We start from the raw sequence: 21,295 nt of genomic DNA, 5'->3' as shown, positions 1-21,295 counted from the left end.
CAAAAAGTAATAGCCAAGAAAATGATGTGATGATCAGAGAAGACTTTTTTTCATGAAATCCATTTCTTACGTGAACGTACAATGAATCTATTGAAGATCCTCGAATGTTTTAGTGATCCATGGTCAGATAGAGCTTAGGCCTACAAATTCATTACTTTGGAATTCGATATTTGAACTACAACACTGACAAGCCTGTCGATTTCAATTGCAATTAAAATAATTTTTCAGTTATACCCTATACTGCCCTAACTGACGATCCGCTGCCAAAGAGGAATTCAGCAAGTGTCAACAGAACCCTTTCCTGTTTTAGCACAGGAATTTTCGTAGTTTAAGACTCTAGTGTTAAAATACAAGATTCAAGAACTGTCTCTGCGATTTTTAAAAACTTGTTTATATATGTGAGATCGGTGACACTATATGAGAAAGTGTATTAACGATGTGGGTAATTCGTTGCCTGAGAATTTTCACAGTCCTTTATCTCCTTGTACTACGGCTGACGACGAAGTGTTCAAAGACAGAAAGGTAAGTTCATAAACATGTATTTATGTATGATGTATATATGAATGTATGTACAAGTTTAGGAAGCAGTCAATTCCGTGTTAGTTTCCTGTACAGAGGCTTATTCCTGAATCAGTTATGAAAAAAATGAAATTGCCAATGACTGTTAGCCTGTATCTTATTTTTCTGGGGACGCCCCCATTGTCAGGGTAAGCTGTTTGTTAGTGTAATATATATATATATATATATATATATATATATATATATATATATATATATATATATATATATATATATATATATATATATATATATATATATATATATATATTTACAATTTGATGTTCTCCTTTTAGAGAGAGCAGTGGCTTTCCATGTCTAAGTTTCGGCCCCTTTGTAAAGGAAAGGTTACCTAACCGGTGGTGGGTCTTCCTCCTTCGAGAACTAAGGATGTCAAGACCTTAAAAATGAAGAGACACCTATAAGTTCTCTTTGTACTATGTGAGTTTCAGGCCTAGTGAGGTAAAAACCATAAAATTTTCCCGTTGGGCTAGTTGCTCTCTTGCACAAAACTCTGAGCTCACAGTCAGTTGGTAGCCTATGTTATTTAGACCTACGCCATCTCTCTATGTTAAAACTCTCTGTACTTTTGTAGTCCTATTCTCGGTCCCCAGCCATCTGGTGGAAAGAGTTTGCCTCACGCTTTCCCAGGCTTTGTTCTATCATTGCTACTGACTCTTCATTTTAAATTTTCTAGAAACTGAACTTGAACTGACAGAACAAGGTCTGTTGCACATGAAAAATCTGGCTTCTGATCTTTCACCGAGAAAGCTTCAGCTTCAAATAAGACTTTCCTCCTTTCTTCTGTCCAGAAGGATTGTAGCTTTTCTCATAGTAAATCAGCCAAACTGTATTTGAAATTTCTTAATTTTTGCGGTGATTATTCTGTCAAATCATGAATGGTAAATGACGGTACTGATACCTCATCTTTGCACCCTCTTTCTCCGTGTAATAAGGTCTCCTCTGCGCCACTTGTCTATAAGTACTATTTTGAACACGGCTCCAATAAGCTCAGGGATAATATTCTGTTTCCTCTCGGGTAGCTTCGTAACACCTGACGGGTTCCTTTCCTCCAGTTGCTAAGCTTTGGCATTCTCTCACTTCTCCCGTCTTCTTGGTTTCTTTATAATCTCTCGTCTTTCAAGAGGTTCACCCCATTCCTTCAATAAAGATTTTGATCTAATGATTTCTCTGTTTTCTTCGGGTCTGGGCAACAGCAAAGAAATTAAACAAAATGTATGAATTCTAATCAGTTTCGTCTCATCTAGGAATCTGCGAGGGGACTGGCACACGGATGCGCAAATGTGGATTGCGCATGCTCGGATGAAAGCACTTAAACTATTGGCAACAGGGAAGAGTAGGTGGAGTAATTCTCCGTTGTTACAAAGGCTAAGTGCGCCATTCATAATTCTCGAAGGACACCTGACCTTACACCTGGATTATTTCTTGGGGGAAAATAATAACCACATAGTTCTGATGTCATTTAAAGCATGGCAACTAGTATGTCATTTAAAATTCGTAAATTTCAGATTACTTTTCCGGGGGAAATGGATCAAGTTTACGAAAATAGACTCGATTTGGATCATTGATATGTTTTGTTAATCTGTGAAGACAATTTTTTTTATTATATTCTTCCTCTTCACGAGAAATGTCACTGCATTTTTCCAATTACATTTTCCTTTTTTAGTTATTTAAGCAACATTCACTATAGGCCTACACAAGGAAGACAATACGAAATTCACCCTTAACCCAAGACATGATTATTTCGGTCACAACATTTATTAGAAAATTTGACAAAGCAATCATGATTGGTATTGGTGGTCCAAAAACGATTCGCCCCTCCCCCTCTCTCTCTTTCTGACCTCTCTCTCTCGCTTTCTGACCTCTCTCTCTCTCTGACCTCTCTCTCTCGCTTTCTGACCTCTCTCTCTCTCTTGCTTTCTGACCTCTCTCTCTCTCTCTCTCTCTCTCTCTCTCTCTCTCTCTCTCTCTCTCTCTCTCCCCTCCCCACGTAGCAATAACCGCGTAGCGTAACTTTTCATTCCAGTGGAAATGAGAATTCAAAATTTCTTCTTTTCCTTGCAAGTTGTTCAAACGATATTTCATTTTCCATCTTTTCGATGTCGATGTATTTTCCTAATGCATTTCGTTCAGCATCGTCATATTCCTGCTACTATAGTACCAGTCCCTCTGAGGATGTCTCAAGTTAACGAAACTGTCTAAGATTCAATGGCGTGGCTGGCACTCCATCGGTGAGGGTGCCTAGGTGGGGCCAAAGAAAGTTACACGAAATTAATGTGCCAGCTCTGTAATTAGTAAAATATAATATTTTCGAATGTATATATTCATTTGAATGAAGGAAAATAATGGTATTAGTAATTAGTAAACCTGTATTTGAAGTTATAGAGCTCAATTTTCAATTAATTTTCAACTCTTACTATATGCAAATGCATCAAATACTGTAAGGTTAAAGTTTAGCTACAAAGGGAATTTCAACTGGGGGGGCAGTGGTGGGGGCCGACCCCAATAGCGACGCCACAGCTAAGATTATTACATATTGTTTTATTCCCGGTTCGGCAAACGCGCACATGTGTAAATAGCCTATTTGTAAAATCAAATTGGTAAAAGAATGCAGCAAAGATAAAAGTCCATTATCTTCTATTTTCACTCCTCATTCGAAAACAAATCTATCTTTTTAGCCCAATGAGAGACGAGACATTTGGCGAAAAGAACTTTTTGAAATTCTTTTTACAAAGATAAACGTTCCCTCCAAGGCCCAAAGGGCGATCGAATTTAACCTTTCTTTTCTCACAAAAGCGTTAAAACGTTGGCTGTCCTTGTTCTTTGCAAAAGAATAAAATTATTATGGTCGATTTTATTGCATTTCTTTACTGAGAATCACTCTCTGTCAGCAGGGGTTCCGCATAAGCAATGAATAATTGATTTGAGACATGGGCGTCTTATGGGCAATCACACCCGTAACCGTTGTAACGGCTCATCAGGTATTCATAATTTCATATTCCTTCGAGTGGAGAGAATTGTATCACTGACGTGTCGAATGATTCGCCTACTTTTTACGAAATTAGCGATTCAGAGGGGGCGATAACAAAAAGACTGAGATTATTATGGCACAAAAGCGACCAGATTCTAAGGAAAATGTAATAGCAAAACCTTATACTCTAGTTTCCTCATTCATGCTGTGTCCTGACCTACTGCGACATTTGAAAAGAAGAAGAACCACAAGACGTTACGAAACTTTGCCTCAATTGTACTATTTATTTATTTTTTTGTAATGCTTATGTGACTGTGTATTGCTCGATAATTTTCATTAGCAATAAAGAAATAACATTAATAAAATGGGAAAAAACAGCGACAATAATAATAATAATAATAATAATAATAATAATAATAATAATATACCGATACCAAAAACCGTGCTATGACCAAATGAATTTATCGATTTACGCACACAAACGAGCGCGCGGGCGCTCAAATGGAACTCTGAATAAATCTGAGAAGAAAAAAGGTATTTGGACAGAGTACTTTATGATCTACAGCATTGCTTACGGAAATGAATCATAGCATAGGTTCGTCGATTTGAGAATAAAGCTTTAAGAAGGAATATCAAGATTCAGATGACAGGATCAAGTTAGCATAAGGGAAATCACGAAGTTCCTTATGTAGAATTTGATAATGATGAAATGGGGAAGGAGGTGGTTTGGACATGTCCATCTCACCACCTGGGAAGAGTAATACAAGATAGCGTTAGTCAGGCTCCTGTGGACGCCAGAAGATTTCGATGACCTAGACCTATATATATATATATATATATATATATATATATATATATATATATATATATATATATATATATATATATATATAAGAGAGAGAGAGAGAGAGAGAGAGAGAGAGAGAGAGAGAGAGAGAGAGAGCTATAGGATAGATAGATTGATATCTAGAGAAAGAAAGTACGTAGTCTTTGGAAATTAGCAAGAAGAAGAAGGAGAAGAACGGGAAACAACTAAAAAAAAAATTCTCGTAATGGCGGCAACAACGCTTGCGGAAGGTGTATATATATACATATATAGTATATACCTCGGAACAGTCACCCACCCAGTCACCTGGGCAATGCGGCTACTTCCGCGTTCGGGTTGAGTTATATCTATATCTCGCAACTTTGTTCCATTAAAGGAGGCACGAGACCTCTCGAAGAAAAATTCACGAGTTCACTTCTCATTAAAATCTCCGCGCTTCGTGATTCTCATTTTCTTGTTGAGGGGGCGAAATCCTACCTGAGAATTAAAGAAGCAAGTGCGTTTAACAACCCAATGTTAATCTGAGTCTATTAATTGTAGTTATTCCCTTTTTATTTTGCCTCCGTTATTCCTAATTGGAAGAAGATTAAAAAGACGTGAAATCCTGCCTTAAAAGTAAAGAAGTAACTGCATTTAAAAAGCAATGTTTCATACGAGTTTATTAACCGTAATTATTCTCTCTGACTTTGCTTCCGCTGTTCGTAACTGGAAGAGGAAGAAGGTGAAAAAAGACGCGTGCCCTTGGAATGAAAGGGTACGAAGGAGACGCACCGGGAAGAAAGAAAGATAGAAGGATGATGGAGAACAGATAAAACTCGAGAGCTGGCAGAAAATGAAGAGGAGTGCGTGAGTTAGCTCGCTGATCGCGGAGTTAAGGCGCGCGCCTCGCGCTCCTTCGCACATTCTCGAGAAGAGGAGAATCCCGCCAATTATTTTCGCGGCTGAAATTACTTCCGAGATGAATATAATAGCCTGGGTCTTTTGAAGTGATCTCTTTTAACCTCGTTATTCGCGTTATTATAAGCTTTTTTCAAGCATGATTCGTGGTTATTGTAATGAAAATCAGCTTGGTTGTATTTCCTATTGGAATTCGGTCGGTAGCACTACAAGGAATGTCCCATATCAAAAGGAAATGTGTTAATGCATACCAACATTGCACCGTTTCAAAATGGCGATAATATCTGAACAAGGAATAAACAGTATATATATGCTTAAACTGCCTGATCTATCTATAAAAGCATCCCGTCTCAAAAGCGAGGAAGTCATGATATTCCCTGACTTTGGAACAAAGTGATTACATAAAGGACCTTGGAAAAGCTTGCACAAGACATGAACAAAGCGGTTTGAACGTTTCCATTGGCGGATAAGTCGTCTCGAGGACGTTAAAGAACTTTATGATGAGAGAGAGAGAGAGAGAGCAGACTTAAAGCACCATTTTCTCACGATTTATAATAACGGTAGAATCACTTTGCATAATCTGTTAACTGAAGTTCATCTTCTTGTAATAATAATAATAATAATAATAATAATAATAACGACTCACGAAGCCTAGAACATGTGTGATTTCTTAATCAAATAGCAACGATTAATGTAAATAAATATGAATAAATTATCATTATTAAGTACTTCTGTTTTCCCAAGATTTAATTTTCTTCAGTAGGGAAACAAATCCAGGTTACTGTTATAGTTACAAATACTGGTCGTTTTAGGCCATTTAAGTCGTCATAATATATGATACATATAAAAACTTTTTTTTACGCCTATATCCTTAAATATCTATTGTTTTTCCTGATAACTCAACCCCTCCTTCCCTCTTATTTCATTACTAAATAATCTTTCAGATACATAAAATATAAATCATTAATACCACATTGCTGTACATTCGTTTTTAGTTTTCTGTAAAAGAAAACTATTGTGCATTTGTCTGTCCGTCCGCACTTTTTTTCTGTCTGCAATTTTTTCTGGCAGCACTTTTTCTGTCCACACTTTTTTGGTTCACCCTCAGATCTTAAAAACTACGGAGGCTAGAGGGCTGCAAATTGGTATGTTGATCATCCACCCTCCAGTCATCAAACATACCAAATTGCAACCCTCTAACCTCAGTAGTTTTTATTTTATTTAATGTTAAAGTTAGCCACAATCGTGCTTCTGGGAACCATATAGGATAAGCCACCAACGGGCAGTGGTTAAAGTTTCATGGACCGCGGCTCATACAGCATCATACCGAGACCACCGAAAGATAGATCTATTTTCGGTGGGCTTGATTATACTATGTAGTGGCTGTACAGAAAACTCAATTGCGCCGAAGAAACTTCGCCGCATTTTTTTCACTTTAACTACTTTATTCAATTGTCCGTACGTTTGTAAGTCTCCCTTTAAAGAAAATGCTGAAGTCACACAAAGTAGTGAACGAATCAATGCTAATGTCTCACTCGAAAGGACGAACGATAAAAATTCTGGGAATTTATTTTTTGGAGAAGAAGAAAGCGATAAATGGGTTTAAATACTTCGCACTACCATTATCCGTGGTGCATTCGACAGGATAACTTATTTGCCTTTATATTTACCGTAATAAATTCTTAGAAGACATTTCAGTGTATGACTGTGTGGGCTCACATGCTTAGTGAAACCGGCAGATTTAGAATACATTTTAAATGGATGTGAGCTCATTTATATAGCACTATTGGCAGGTTTAAAATACCTTGGAGTTTAGAAATGGCCTGTTGTGATAAAGATATATACCAACTTATATGTCACCTGGACAGGCAGATTATTTATGAATATATACTATAAGAAATAAGGGCGGCAAACACACATACTATAAGCCTAATAATTGCGATACATTTACAACAGCAATTCTTACTGGATTTACTTCTTTCTTCCTTTTCTCTTAAAAATATTATTAAACGTTGATAGCAGAAGAATTTATTTATTTATTTATTTATTTTAGAGAATTACGGCATTTCAACATTGGTCAGCTAAACTGAGTATGAATCCCCAACCAATCTAGTTTGCACTTGCAACGCAATAAAGGGTTAAAAGTGAAAAAGTCTAAAGAAAAATTGAAAAATAAAATTTATAAACATTACGGGAAGCATAAGTACACGCATGTACATACCAAGGCGGATATTAGTAAACTGAGCCAAAATGCCAGACATTGGAAACCGAACTTATGGATACACAATTACCCAGACTAATCACAAAATTGTCCAAGAACAAAAAAAAAAAAAAAATGCAAAACATAAGACAGATTCAATAAGAAATTTATGCTTAGTTTTGGACGACTGTAAAGAAAAGAACAAGATGGATGAAGGTATATGATAATGACTGTAACTTCCTTGAGTGAAAAGGCATAAGGACGCCTCCAAATGGCTGTATAGTAAATTTCACACTACAAAGGGTACAATGAAGGCTTGTATAGACCCTTACATCGTACTTTTTGCTATTATAATAACGTAAATCTCATTCATCCAACTATGTTTTTTTAATAAAAATTGTAACTCTCGAAACGTTCTTGTGTTCTTCCGCCATGTTGACAGTTCGTGTTCCTTCCGGTATAGTAAGATATATTTAACAATAACATGTGATTTACTAATGAGTTTTTGTTTTTAAAAGTTTTATATGGAATGCCAAAGGGCTCTTTGACCGAGATGTGTTGAAACACTGACCTACAATGCTAAAATTGGTGCGCATTAAGAGATTCCTTCCCTAGACTAAGCTTAGGCCCATAGGAAGGAATTCTTTCATGGCCGGACAATAAAAAAAAAAAAAAACTTTATTTTGGATGTACGTAAGAAATTATATAAATAAAAACTGTAAACTGCATAAAAGCTCAGAGAAGATTGAATACCATAACTATAATAGGGTAGCAAAGCAAGTTTAGGCCTAGAACTAGTTTAATTTTTGCTATTTATTTGGAAATAGGCTACTTGAAATAACCTTATTAGGTTACGCACTTTCCCCAGATCTATCAGTAATGATGGATCGTAGTTTGAAACCCGTTTTTTTAGTGGTTTAAATAAAAATAAAGTGCTTTACCTTCTTGTAGGTTAGGTTAGGAGGTGCTTTTGTGGTTACCCTTGTTCGTTAGGCTGAGATATAGGCCTACAGTTCACGGGCTCTTCTTTTCAGTTTGTTCGACTTGAGCAACGATGAATGCCAGTTACCCCGTCAGGGGGTTGTACCGTCAATGTACCTCGTGCGGTGCACTGCAGGCATTACTGAAGGTTTCTTGCAGCGTGCCTTCGGCCCCTAGCTGCAACCCCTCCCGTTCCCTTTACTGTACCTCCTTTCATATTCTCCTCTTCCGTCTTACTTCCCGCAACCCTCTCTAAGCAACTGATTCACAGAGCAAATGCTTTGAGGTTTTCCTCCTGTTACACCTTTCAGACCTTCTTTTCTCTCAATTTCTGTTTCAGCACTGCATGACCTCATTGGTCCCAGTGCTTGGCCTTTGGCCTAAATTCTATATTTATATCCAGTTCAGTTAAGTTTTATGCCGCATATTGTTTTATATAATTTTCATTGTAATTAATTAACGTTTTGATATAAATTTTATGTAGGTAGTCTTAATCCTTGATTGCTTCATTTTAGAGGTGGTTCATCATCATGTAAACCCCATGATTTGCTTTAGAAAAGTAGTATGTGCTTGAAGTTGAATTTTTTGTATGTGATGGAGGTTAATTTGACATTCATTTTTATTGGAAATGCTTTTAACCCACTAAGCGCCCTGCAGATACTGTGTAGGCTGGTCAGAAATGGAGGACCACAGTAGGAAACCAGGGTTTCTGATTCAGGAAATACAGACTTAATGAAATACAGGGCAGCATTGGAACTTGACTTGCCCTAACATACCCCAACCTATGGCACTGTGCCCTACTTATCTTAACCTAAGATTCCCTGACTAAACCTAATATTGGATGCTACCCCCTACCTTGACGGGAAGGCATTGTAATCTCCCTGGACCCCCTCCCCACTTGATCTGACCGGAATTGACCTGACCTAACCTTAAGGCCTTGATACAGGTAATTCTGACATCCCACAGTGGTCCTCCATAATTGTTAAACAATAAGTGTTGCAATGTAACTAGGCTATGACTGAGGCAAAGGCACCATTAGAATTTTTCATTTTTGGGAAGGGGTTTATAGCTGTTAAGGAGGCAAGTAATGGTGTCGTTTCAGACTGATCTACCTATGTGATACTTGTGATGTAACCATACATACAGTTCAACAGTAATCAACTAGTAATAGAATATGAAAGCACATATACTGTTACTTTATACTGACAAACACTAAAAGCAAAACCATTTTACTGTATAAGTGGTCTCAGGCCTATATTTTTCTGAAATAAAACCTTTCAGGGCGTATGGTGGCGGCATCTTTAATACTGATGGATGCCTGGTTAGACCTACGTTTCTCTTTAATAGTTGATCGACTGATTTCATTGACACTCCACTGATGTGGCTTATGATAGGATGTACAGGCAGTCCCTGGGTTATGTCGGGGGTTCCATTCCTGAAGCGCGACGAATTTCGGAAAACGACGTAAGCTGGAACGGCGTATTAAAAAACTGCTAAAAATGAGAAATAAATTAATGAAAACCTTACCTTTAACCCATTGGTTGTCTTGAAAGCTTCCCAGATGATTTACCTCGCTTCAGGTGAGGTATTCATCCATGATCTTGTAGAATTTCCTCCAAAAATGTACAAATGTTCTTCCGTTGCCTACAGCGCATCGTAAGACTGAAACGATGTAACCTCAGAACATCTGCTGTAACCCAGAACAAATTTTTGATGAACGTTTGAAAAGCTCTGCAAGCTTGGAACGACGAAAGCCGAGGCTGACGTAACCCAGGGACTGCCTATGAATGTTTCTGAGCGAAATGCATGGGTGAGAAAGAGGTCCATTAGAGTAGTCCATTTCTTCCTGTAAAGCAGTTCAAAGTGATTAGTGTTGAAAGAGTATTTTTGTTATCTAATAAGAAACTTATTGTTTTAACTTATATTATCTCATCTACCCAATGAGGAGTGAAAATATTCACTTTAAAATGAAAATTTGTAAGAAAGATGGTAAAACCAATAGAAGTAAAATTTTATCCTACAATTAGGGAAAGTAAGTTGGATGCTAAAAAATGTTCATAGACCTATTGAGAAGTAAGGTCTAGGCTACTTCCATGAGGCACATTTATCTATCAACATATATTTTTTGTAGTACCTTACACTAGTTTTAAGTAGTCATGTAAAAACTATTATTCTTTATTATAGAGATGACATTGACGAATCGATGGTGCTGTTTCATTCGCGCATCCCAACTCACAACGACCAGGTTCATCCCACGAATGCATCCGCAGTCCTTCCTGTGCCTTCCGCACCTGGGGATCCCTCTGAGCAAGTAGATAGGGACAGTCATGGCCTCTTTCCAGCATCCTATGACAGATTCGCTGTGCCCATCCCCCCTGGAGGAGGTACAGTAACTCTCTTGTGAAATAAGCAGATTAGTAGCCGATTAAGAGTCTTTTGAATGTCATATGGACCGTATCTTTAAAATTTTCCACTGCCCCTGTTTTTATATCTTGTTGGAAGCATAGTTATTATTTAATTTTTAACATTTCTATTCTTCAGGCTTTCCACAATTTGAAGGGTCAAGTCCTTAGCAGTGGGGTTTAATGTCTGTAAAAGCAGATAGTTTGATATTACCTAACATTCATCATTTTTGAAAGGTAAAAACATGTCGGTACATATTTTACAGCGAGACTTAGATTATCCTCAGCAGTTGGTGAAAATCATGAGCTCGCTTCCAAAACTGGCGTTATTTGTGAAAAATCACAGAACTGTTCAAGTTCTGTGTACAGAGTAACTATTTACCATCTAGTCTTAGTAATGCTTTGTCTTTTGCTCTTCAGATGTTTTGCCTGTGGTGTTCAGTGTCAAAGTACGGGACATTTTTGCCATCAATGAAGCTTCTATGGTAAGAGTACATTTCTCATGCCATATATAAACCTGATTGAGTGCACAATTGTTAAGTGAAATAACAGAGTTTATTTGGGTCTAGATGTAATAATTGACAACTCGAGAAGCCCTGTGTTCAGACCTTATTTTGTTATCAAATGTAGGAAGACAAAACAGTACATAAGGTTTCATATCAAAACTGCATAAAGAAAAACCTTAAATCAATTATGTTATATTTTACACTTACAAAACAGTTTGAGTCTTTGGTGTTTTTCTCATGATGGGGAATAGAATTATGAAATTGTTTTACTTCTCAAGCCGTTTTTATATGACATGTGTATTGGGAAGAAATTGTCAGTTTTTTATATAAAGAATATGTAAAACTTGAATTTGGGACATTTTTGTAATCTTAATTAATTTGCCTAACTTGTCAAGACACCATTTGAAGGGTCTTAGAATAATATTTTTTGGTAAACGTATTGTATGCTCTAAGTCAAGACACCATTTGAAGGGTCTTAGAATAATATTTTTTGGTAAACATATTTTATGCTCTAATTCAAGTGAGTGTGTGGCTATACAAGTTTTAGGTAATAGTGTATAGCTTTTTTTAATCTATTATTTCAATATGTTGGTGTGTACCTGTCAAAATATGTTCATTACTGTAGCTGTGATGTCTGAAAGATTCTAGTTGAAAGATTTTATGGTCTCATTTATTGCTCAGCACATGTGAAACAACCGTGGCTACTCTGCTTTTTTTTTTTTTTTGGACATCACGTTGGAGTGGTATATCCGAATGTATTGGACTGACCATCGTCTTCAGCCTCCTTTACAATCCTTCCGAGAGTCATCACCTTGGATTAACATTGACCCTGCACATACAAGTCGGATGTGGATACCCACTGTGTATATAGGTATGTTTTAATGGGTCCTGGTCGTTTTGGCCGTAAGTCACTTAGGCCGTAACATCCTAACTGGCAAACGGCCGAAATGGTTTTATATAATACTTTGATCCCCGAGTGTCTAGTACTAAACACAGCCTCCCAAGGAGCTTTCGCCATGTCTTAAGGCCTAACAGGTTCATGGCTGAAAATAATACAGCCTAATCGTCCCAAACTCGTTTTAATCTGTTTATGAGTGTAAAACTTTTGAGACTTCTCACTCATTATTTAGTCGGTTTGTACTTTTCAGTGAAAACAGAACCAATCTAAATGCCTTAATGTACTTCCTTGGGCTTACCAACTCCTTCAGTAAACCCCTCTAAGTACAGTACACTAGAGCCTTGGGCCCATGCCATTTCTTAGTTTGAAAAACTCCCCAGGTTCTTTTCGACCTTCACAACCAATCAAGGATTCGTAGTTGCTTGTTCTCCCACCTCCTGACAATTGAGGTATTTAAAATTCCCCTCGTCTAAATTGATGGCTTTGTCAGTGTGAAAGATCTAAATTACTGTATAAGTGGTGTTTAAAACCCATTAGTGGAAACTTTTTGTGTTGTACAATGATTGAAGTGTGTGTGTGATATAAATTAATTAGTTATAAATGATTTGCTTAACTAGACCCTGATGTGATATAAATTAAACCAGTGTAAACAGAAAAGGGACAAAATCCGTTAAAATAAACATGCTGATGATGACATAAATAGTAAGGCTGTGAAACCTTTACACAGTTGTAAAATAAACCTTCGCAGAAATACAGTGAATACCCTAGCAGGTGTTTCTTTTAACGTGTAGAGATTTCCAGAGAAAGAGTAGGCAGCTGTAACAATTGCAGTTTGGATCAAATAGGGAATCATGAATTGAAATACAGCAATGTAGTTTAGAATCGTTATATTTGTGGCATTTACCAGTTATATTGACTGTGTTTCAGATCATGCCAAGGAAATCACCATGCCTTCATTGCTGGTTCTCCCTCGCTCTCTTAGGATAACCAAACAAGGTCTTATGCGATATTCTACATCGTAAGTTATGTGTACTAATATTTACTGTAATCACAGCAGCTTGAAGCACAATAATGAGTTTTGCTTTTTCGAAAAAGCATCACATTTCAAAGCAAAGAATGAGAATGGTTAAGTGATTTTTTTTGTTTCATCACTTCGAATTTTTATATCATAACATTCCCAATTTATTGGTGCTTTGAAGGTAGTGAACCTGTATTACCTATAGAATCGTCTTACAAGTACACTGCAACTCTGAAGAAAGACCGAAGTATTACTTCCATGTTAGTAACAGATGGATGCAGCATCAGCAGTACTGTGTTTTATCCACTGATACTTTTCTTGGCAGAGTCATTACCAAGATAGCATGCCCCATGGACTTCACAGCTTACCCCTTTGACAAGCAAGTTTGTTTCATGAGGCTGGAAGGTTGTAAGTACAGTACTGCAATTGTTTATTGCATTGTCAGTTAGTGCAATGGTTTTCTTAAGATTGTATATTTTATTGTGAATTTGTTTAAAATGTTTGATTTAATGAATAAATCATTATTGATTTTTGTTGCTGAATCAGTTTTGCTTTAACTCAAAGATTGTAAGTACTTTACACTACTAACTCAGTTGGGCTATTAAACAAAACCCTAAGTTTTGAATATTATTTTTCACATTTTGAAATCACCAAATTTTTAATATAATGGATCATATCTTAGTTGAACTCAATTTCAGATCAATACAGAACCTTTGAGGTGGAATATAGCTGGCATGAAACTGGGATCCAGATCAGCAACTCACTCAGGACAGATCACTTCACCGCAAACTTCCAGATCGATGGAAACGAACGAGTTCAGCATGAAAATTGTAAGTTTCTGTACAAAATCAGTTCATAATAAGAACCAAACAAATGACATTAAAATATAAAACATGTAAATCAAAGTACAGGCAGTCCCTGGTTTATGACGGTGGTTCCGTTCCTACACCGCGTTGTAAGCTGAAAATTGTCATAAGCCGAGACATCTTTGAAAATCCTAAGAAAACCTTACTTTGAATTCTTTGGGTGTCTTGAAAATGATGTAACCTGCATTTTAATTGAGTTTTTCATAAAAAAACTCGTAAGTTTGATTATTTTGCGGTTTTGGAGCCATATTTCTTCTTTTGGATTGGCATTTTAAGCATCGTAATCCTGGAACTTGCGTTGTAAACCGGGAAATAATTTCTGACGAGTATATTTGAAAAGCATCGTAAACTCGGAACATTGTTGGCCTGAGCCCATCGAAACCTGGGAACTACCAGTATTTTTGTATTCTTTTTCTGTTTTTTTGTGTGCACATGTCATTGTGGGCATACTACATTCTTTTGAACCAGTTACATATGAATAATGTTTGTAATTAGATAAAAAAGGTTTAGTGGTTCATGTTGATAACCCTACACAACATTAATGCAGCTTCTTTTCCACCAGCAGCAACTTTCCCATCAGTGCAACTGAGGATCAGCTTGTATCGGAAAATGAGCTACCACGTAATGAACACGTACATCCCATCGGGCTTGTTTGTGATTGTATCATGGCTAACCTTCTTCATTCCTGTGGAGGTGGTTCCAGGGAGAATGGTCTTGACAATAACAACTCTTCTGACAATGGTCTCCATGTTTAGCACTGTAAGGTAAAACTTTTGGTATCTGTTTGACCTTAGTTCTAATGTATTTACTAATTATGATGAATATTTTCTCAAAAGCTTTGGTAATCAAGAAGTATAGAAGTGTAATTATCTGTTATCTTACCTGTCTAGGTACTGCTGCTAAATATATCATCATATCCTGAGCCTTTACATTCTCCTGGTTTTACAGCGAAACATATTCTTCATGCAAACCCACATCCCACCCTCTCCTAACAGTTATCACGGTGCAATTGCAAGGTTTTCCTCCTGTTGCACCTTGAAAACCTTTTTACTGTCAGTTTCCCTTTCAGAGCTGGATGACCTCATAGGTCCCGGTGCTTGGCCGTTGGCCTAAATTTTATATTCCATTCCCGATAGACCCATAGGTCATAAGTTTATAGCCTTCCCCTTTCTCAGCATGCTTTGTGGTTGAGGTTGTACAGAAGAATGGTGCTTTGTGGGAAGACAGTCAGGGCCTGGGCATGCACAGCGAAGGCTTTAGTCTGTCAAAGATTTATAAAGTTGATGTGACTGGTGAGCAGTTTGGGCAGACATCTAAGGCATATCAGGAGAGTATACAAAATATATACTTTATGTATATAATGACAGAATACAGATATACGAGCATCGCGGCTAAGCATACAGTAAGGAATCTTATTCTACTACATGAGGTAGAACTATGGATTGAAGCCTGTATGTAAGAGTCATTATTAAATACAATAATAATTGGTTACACTTAAACATTACAATATTGCGCTTTTGTGATGCAAAAATAGTGTAAATAGCTTTGAACTGAATGCGACCACAGAATGGAAGATTCCCACGCTCGTTACGTAAGTTACATAACGTCTTGCACATACGTTAAGACATACATAACAAGTCTTATAGTAATTTACCTGCCAGCACATATTTTTAGTTTTTGAAAACGCAAACTGAGACTTATGTTGTTTTTTCTCTGCTATCCCTAGGTCTGAATCTCCGAAAGTGTCTTATGCAAAAGCTATTGATATGTGGATGTTTTTCTGCATCATACTGGTATTTACTGTACTAGTGGAATACACATTTGTGGTCTACCTTCATTTCCGAGCTAAGAAATTTGAGATGGGGCAGGTGAGACCACAGGCCTTCGTGGAATCCTTTAACAAGTCCACAAACATTGCTAGTGATCAGGTTAGTAGATGATGTGATACTTTGAATATTTACAATGTTTATACACAAATCCGAACCTACCTCTGTTACTTATCCACCACAATAAAATCCAAAGTCAGTGGCACATGAAAACAGCAGCATTTTATGGCTGTGGTTTTTACTTCAGGATACAGCAACATCAAAGGAATTGTTTAGTATAAAGGATTCACTAAGAATACGGCCGTTAGTTTCAAACAAATTTATACATGTAAAGAAATTTTTTTTTTGTAATTGAATTAATACAAATCGAACAAATTAGGTTTTTCTTTTAAACTTGGACATATAATTTTACTCAAATAGAAAATCCTACGTAGGTTTACTGTACAGTATATAAAAATTCTTTTTTTCGTATTCTTTACGTGGACTTTGGTGAAGCCTTCACCAACAACCGCTTTTTCATGTTGTATGGAAATTCTTGGGTCATTTTAATGATGCCTTTACTTGCAGGCTTCTGTTGCAGTCAATGGAACAACCAGTGAGGATAAGAAGAAGAATCTCTTTGCTATTTGGGAGGTTCGGCTGGAGAGGTACACCATTGTCTTTTTATCGTCAGTATTTTTCATTTTTAACTTCACTTACTGGCCATTTTGGTTATCATACAGAATACCAGACACGTCATTATACTGAAGAAGTTGTCCAGACCTGGAAATTTCAATTAAACAGACTGCACCTAAGTAATTCTTTAGAGTTTACTTAATTGATTCTTTAGTTTAGGTGCTGCTAGATTCTAGAGCAGTATGCCATATCGAAAATTAACTGCTGCTAAAACATGAAAATCTACTTTCTTTCGATAACAAACATACACTTGACTGGTATGGCATATTTTAGTGTGATTGAGATTAATATTCTGTTAAATCATTGTGTGTGTTTGTCATCTTTGATGAGTTACGAGTCTTGATGTTTAAGGTTTTTGAGTCTGTACTTCGTATGTGCAATGGTATGTCGATACCCCCTTTTATTTTCTGGCTTGACTGCAGCTTTGCTAGAGCCAAGATTCTTATAGTGTACTAAGCAGAGATTTTTGGTAAAAGTGAATGCCTTAAAAGCACACCAGTGCATGTAATTTAAGGGATTTTTTCTCTAAGTAAAAAACAGAAACTTGCATTATTTCAGTTAGGTAATGCATCCATCCAAATTGGGTTCTTCTACATGCGTTAACAAAGAATATGAAGTAAGTACAGTACTGTACAAATGCTTTTAAGAAACTTTTGCTAATGTTTCGTTTCAGTTTGCAGTGTATAAGACAATACTTAAGTCATGGATTGCATGTATCCTTGGGCAAAATATAAGGAGAAAAATGTTATCTTTACTCAGGTGTATAATCATTGTTTCTTTATTTTTTTCAAGTGTGTAAATAATTCTTAAGCTGTTGTCAGTATGTAGCATATGTGTGAGTGTATAGGAACAAATGATCCACGTAGTTTGCCAAATGTGAGTCAGGTGTTCATACTACAGGAATTCTATACAGCATTGTCATTCTTTTTTTACGTCATATACTGTATGTGATGTCTTGAAATTGGATTAGAAAATACCATACCTACACTGGTAGAATTTTGTTGTATGAACGGGGCTAGGGAAACTTTTGAAATTCTGTTTAAACCAATATATGTGTTAACCCTTGAAGCCAAGGTGACTGCACAAAGCAGATTGAAGGACTGAAGTGTGATTGGAAGTGACACCTCATCTTAGCAGACTTTTGTACTCATCAGCCATGATGATACGATGTTGTTTGCCCAGCTATGTGCTATGATTTTTTTTTTTTTTGTAAATGCAGTTTGTAAATTTATCTCATCATTAAATAAGTATTAATCAGAGATTAGTTTATAATAGGAACTATGTGGAATTTCTCCTGGCTGTAAAATATTTAAAAAATATTCAAGTGCAGGCTATAATACAAGGTCTTTGTTAATTAATGAACTTTCATATTTATCAGAAAGCCAGACCCTGAAAGCATCTGTTAAGTTGAGGTGGTACTGTATTCATTTGCAAGAAACACAAAAAACTGCATTACTGTTGCTAATGATTGTCTACGATGAAGTTAAGAAAAGTATATCTTAGTTTAACCAGACCACTGAGCTGATTAGCAGCTCTCCTAGGGCTGGCCCGAAGGAGTAGACTTATTTTACGTGGCTAAGAACCAATTGGTTACCTAGCAACGGGACCTACAGCTTATTGTGGAATCCGAACCACAATGATGAGAAATGAATTTCTATCACCAGAAATAAATTCCTCTAATTCTTCATTGGCCAGCCGGAGACTTGAATGCTGGGCCAACAGCGTGCTAGACAAGAGCTCTAGCCACCGCTCCAATGAAGAACTTTGTCTACGATGAGGCAGTGGTTGGTAATGTGTCTATAAAACTAAATTAGTTCATGAAAGTTTACTGAATGAGTCTCAGTAAGATGTAGTAAATAGTAAAAGAGGATGGGAGTTGGGAAACATTATCTGTAAATGTTCACTGGTCATCCTCTAAACACAAAATGAGTGACCACTGTATGGTAGTTTTTGGTACATGTACCATGTGTGTGAAACAAAATTGGTTCTTGAAAATAATTTTAAAATAATAATGATAATGCTGTACCTATAGTATTTTACATGAACGATTCACTGTCAAGATGTAAAAAGAAAGGAAATCACTTGTCAAGACGAAACACTAGGCATGTAAGATGGTGTACCATTTTACTAATTCTTTACCTATAACTGTAAACATAGGGTTACGTATTGATGCTCCACCAACATATACCAAATTTAATGAAAATAAAAAATAGAAAAAGCACTCTCAAGACCTTAGCTAATTTTGCTAGATGCATGGATGAATTACACTGTACATATAAGAAATTACCAATAAACCAGTTTTTAAGGCATGACTTCATCTAGAATAACCGCAGCAGTTTTGAGGCGCGTTAGGCTCCCTTGCAGGTGAAAGTAAATACAGAAAATATATATTAGTTTACCTCAACAATTACCTAATTAGCTCGATAGTTTGTTCATGGCTTTTGTGTTTGATGCGTATTTTATCATTGCTGCTTTTCATCCTGTATCAGTTTTCCTCTCAATTTTTACACACTGTATCAGTGATCAGCAATAACAAAATTTGCTCACAAATTGCAACCCATGGAAATTGTTCCTTTGGTTGAAATGACAGTAGTTCTTTTATGCTTCAGTTTCCTTTCATACTCAAAAGCAGTTTTCCAAGCGTCTTCCATCGAAATTCCCATCTGTGGGTTGCATCCAACCATTCTGGCCTGGGTAGTTTTCCTCCTTTTTTTGTCCTCTTGCAGTTTTATATGCAGTTCTTTTGAACCTGGAATTTACAGAGCTGTTTTCCATAGTTGCTTTTTTATGTTTAACTGGTTAACAGGTTTTACTACACTATACAAATACAAACCTTAGGAAAACTCAGTCAGTTTAGTCAAGTCAACTGAAGCATGATTGGGTTGCAGTAACCTCCTATAATAATAACTACACTTGTGAAACTGGTTCATTTATTATGAACACTGTTTTGGTCACCATTTTAACAATTTTTGCATCACACAAATGCTTTATAAGGTTCCCTACTTCCCTCCATATTTGCAGTATAAGTGATTATTACTTAGAAGTAGGCAAGTAGAGGTACTGCCCTCAAATTGTTAAGCTTACCAATGTTTTAAGCTGTCGACTACCAAGTTTTAAACTGTAAATATGTAGACAACAAGTTTGCAAACAGGCTTTTTTGTAAAGCAGTGGTTTGTAAAACTGAAATGTAAAGATTAACATTTTTATACAGCAAAATTCATTTTTTTTAATGTATACCAAGTGTTTACTTTAGCACAATTGTGGGTCATCATATACTCAGTACAGTGTACTCTGTTAGTTAATACAAAGAAAAATAAGCATTTGCATACTGGTAATACCTTGCATGTGAAACTACAGACTGTGTTCCGGTTAAAAACCTTACTTCTTGTGTATTTTTCTAGAGCATGTGAAGCTAGAGACTGTGTTCCAGTTAAAAACCTCACTTCTTGTGTATTTTTCTAGAGAGAAATTAGCAGGGTTGGGAGGAGAGAACTTTGCTGTATTCGATGTTTTTATATTACATTTTTTTCTCTAGCTACTGGGTTTTGCTAATCAAGAAAGTATCAAAAAACACACCCAAGTCTCATGCAAAAAGCATTATGTCAAGTTAACTTTGTTTAAACAAGCATCCTTGCAGCCCAAGGAAGTTGGAAAGGCACTCCTCGTATAGGATACCCAGTCTGGCTGTTGGAAAGGAAGGAACCAATGAGTTACATCAGTCACCAGTCCAGTGGTTGAAGGCCCTAGATTCTGCTTAGCATTTAGTTCAATTGTCATCAAGCTTCATGTTTGGAAACCCAGTCGGATACGTAACCTCGTGTAGTCATTGACCTCTCTAGCATGGTCCTGGCTGCAGCATTTATACATTAGTAGCAATTAATGTGTATAAGAACATACTTTGATGAGTGCTGGTTCCTGCATTAGCACAACCCCAAGATGATGGAAAGAACCGTGCTGTTAAAAATTAAGTACATAGCAGTGATGGAACTGAATCCATACCAAAGCTTCTGCTTGTGAGATACGGTCTGGCAGCGAGGTTGAAATGTATGTTGCTTGTTGGTTTTGCAAAATTCTCTTGTTTGTCCCCACTGAGACCATATCTGTTGTCACCAGAAGCTAGTTGACTACTACCTACCGAAACTCAAGCCCTTCACCAATTGTAGTTCAAGGAATTGCATGTAGTGCAATTTCTCATCAGGGAATCTAGATTGCATGATCATCCATTACAGAAGACAAAGTTGTCTCATCTCGTAAGTCACCATAGTTGCCACCTGGTTAAATAGGCCATGAACTCTCTCAGTCTTTTACTGGCCTAGATCAGGCAACTAGGGCTGTGTCTGTTGTTGGAAACCAGTGCAGTCACAGAAAGTGGGTACATTGCTCTAGCCGAGTTTTCTCCAATTAATCAACTGCATCAGGCTTAGACAACCTTATATGCCATCCTTGAAGTGCACCGTTGATCTAGCCACAGGATATGGGCTGTTTACAACATAATCCTGGGAGTCTGCTGACACTGGACAACCACTGGAGTTGCAAAAGTTGAACTACCCATGATGCCTGCCTCAGCTAGCTCACTGTTTGATGTGAGAATCGAGCCTATTCTTGAATCCTGTGTCTGCTGTCAGTATTGAAGAGTCAAGTGCATGTCTT

At 36.9% G+C, this 21,295-nt stretch overlaps 1 protein-coding gene across 6 annotated transcripts; it reads left to right on the top strand.

The window, feature by feature from the left end:
- The first annotated feature begins 293 nt into the window (after positions 1 to 293).
- On the top strand, positions 294 to 18,156 carry LOC136849874 (glycine receptor subunit alphaZ1-like). Of its 6 annotated transcripts, none has more exons than XM_067123375.1 (10): positions 294 to 522; positions 10,639 to 10,838; positions 11,277 to 11,342; positions 12,090 to 12,233; positions 13,188 to 13,278; positions 13,604 to 13,686; positions 13,977 to 14,108; positions 14,710 to 14,908; positions 15,871 to 16,072; positions 16,538 to 18,156. In XM_067123375.1, exons 1-10 carry the CDS (start codon positions 437 to 439, stop codon positions 16,715 to 16,717), a joined length of 1,383 nt encoding a protein of 460 aa, XP_066979476.1. In that variant the 5' UTR covers positions 294 to 436; the 3' UTR covers positions 16,718 to 18,156. The 6 variants fall into 6 exon arrangements, with proteins under 6 accessions (XP_066979476.1, XP_066979475.1, XP_066979480.1 ...); XM_067123374.1 differs by having other exon boundaries at positions 14,707 to 14,908; XM_067123378.1 differs by lacking the exon at positions 294 to 522 and adding an exon at positions 7,893 to 7,914 and having other exon boundaries at positions 14,707 to 14,908.
- The last annotated feature ends 3,139 nt before the right edge of the window (positions 18,157 to 21,295 follow it).

The sequence above is a fragment of the Macrobrachium rosenbergii genome, chromosome 21 (assembly GCF_040412425.1).
Source record: "Macrobrachium rosenbergii isolate ZJJX-2024 chromosome 21, ASM4041242v1, whole genome shotgun sequence".
Lineage (NCBI taxonomy): Eukaryota > Metazoa > Arthropoda > Malacostraca > Decapoda > Palaemonidae > Macrobrachium > Macrobrachium rosenbergii.
Note: the sequence above shows the minus strand (reverse complement) of the source record. Positions and strands in the feature narration are given on the sequence as shown.

Bases quoted from the DNA above. Each gene is read 5' to 3' on its own strand.
- LOC136849874 (XM_067123374.1), top strand. From the start codon at position 437: ATGTGGGTAATTCGTTGCCTGAGAATTTTCACAGTCCTTTATCTCCTT. The intron at 523-10,638 runs GTAAGTTCATAA...TCTTTATTATAG, and splicing joins AAGTGTTCAAAGACAGAAAG to AGATGACATTGACGAATCGA. The intron at 13,687-13,976 runs GTAAGTACAGTA...ACTCAATTTCAG, and splicing joins TTTCATGAGGCTGGAAGGTT to ATCAATACAGAACCTTTGAG.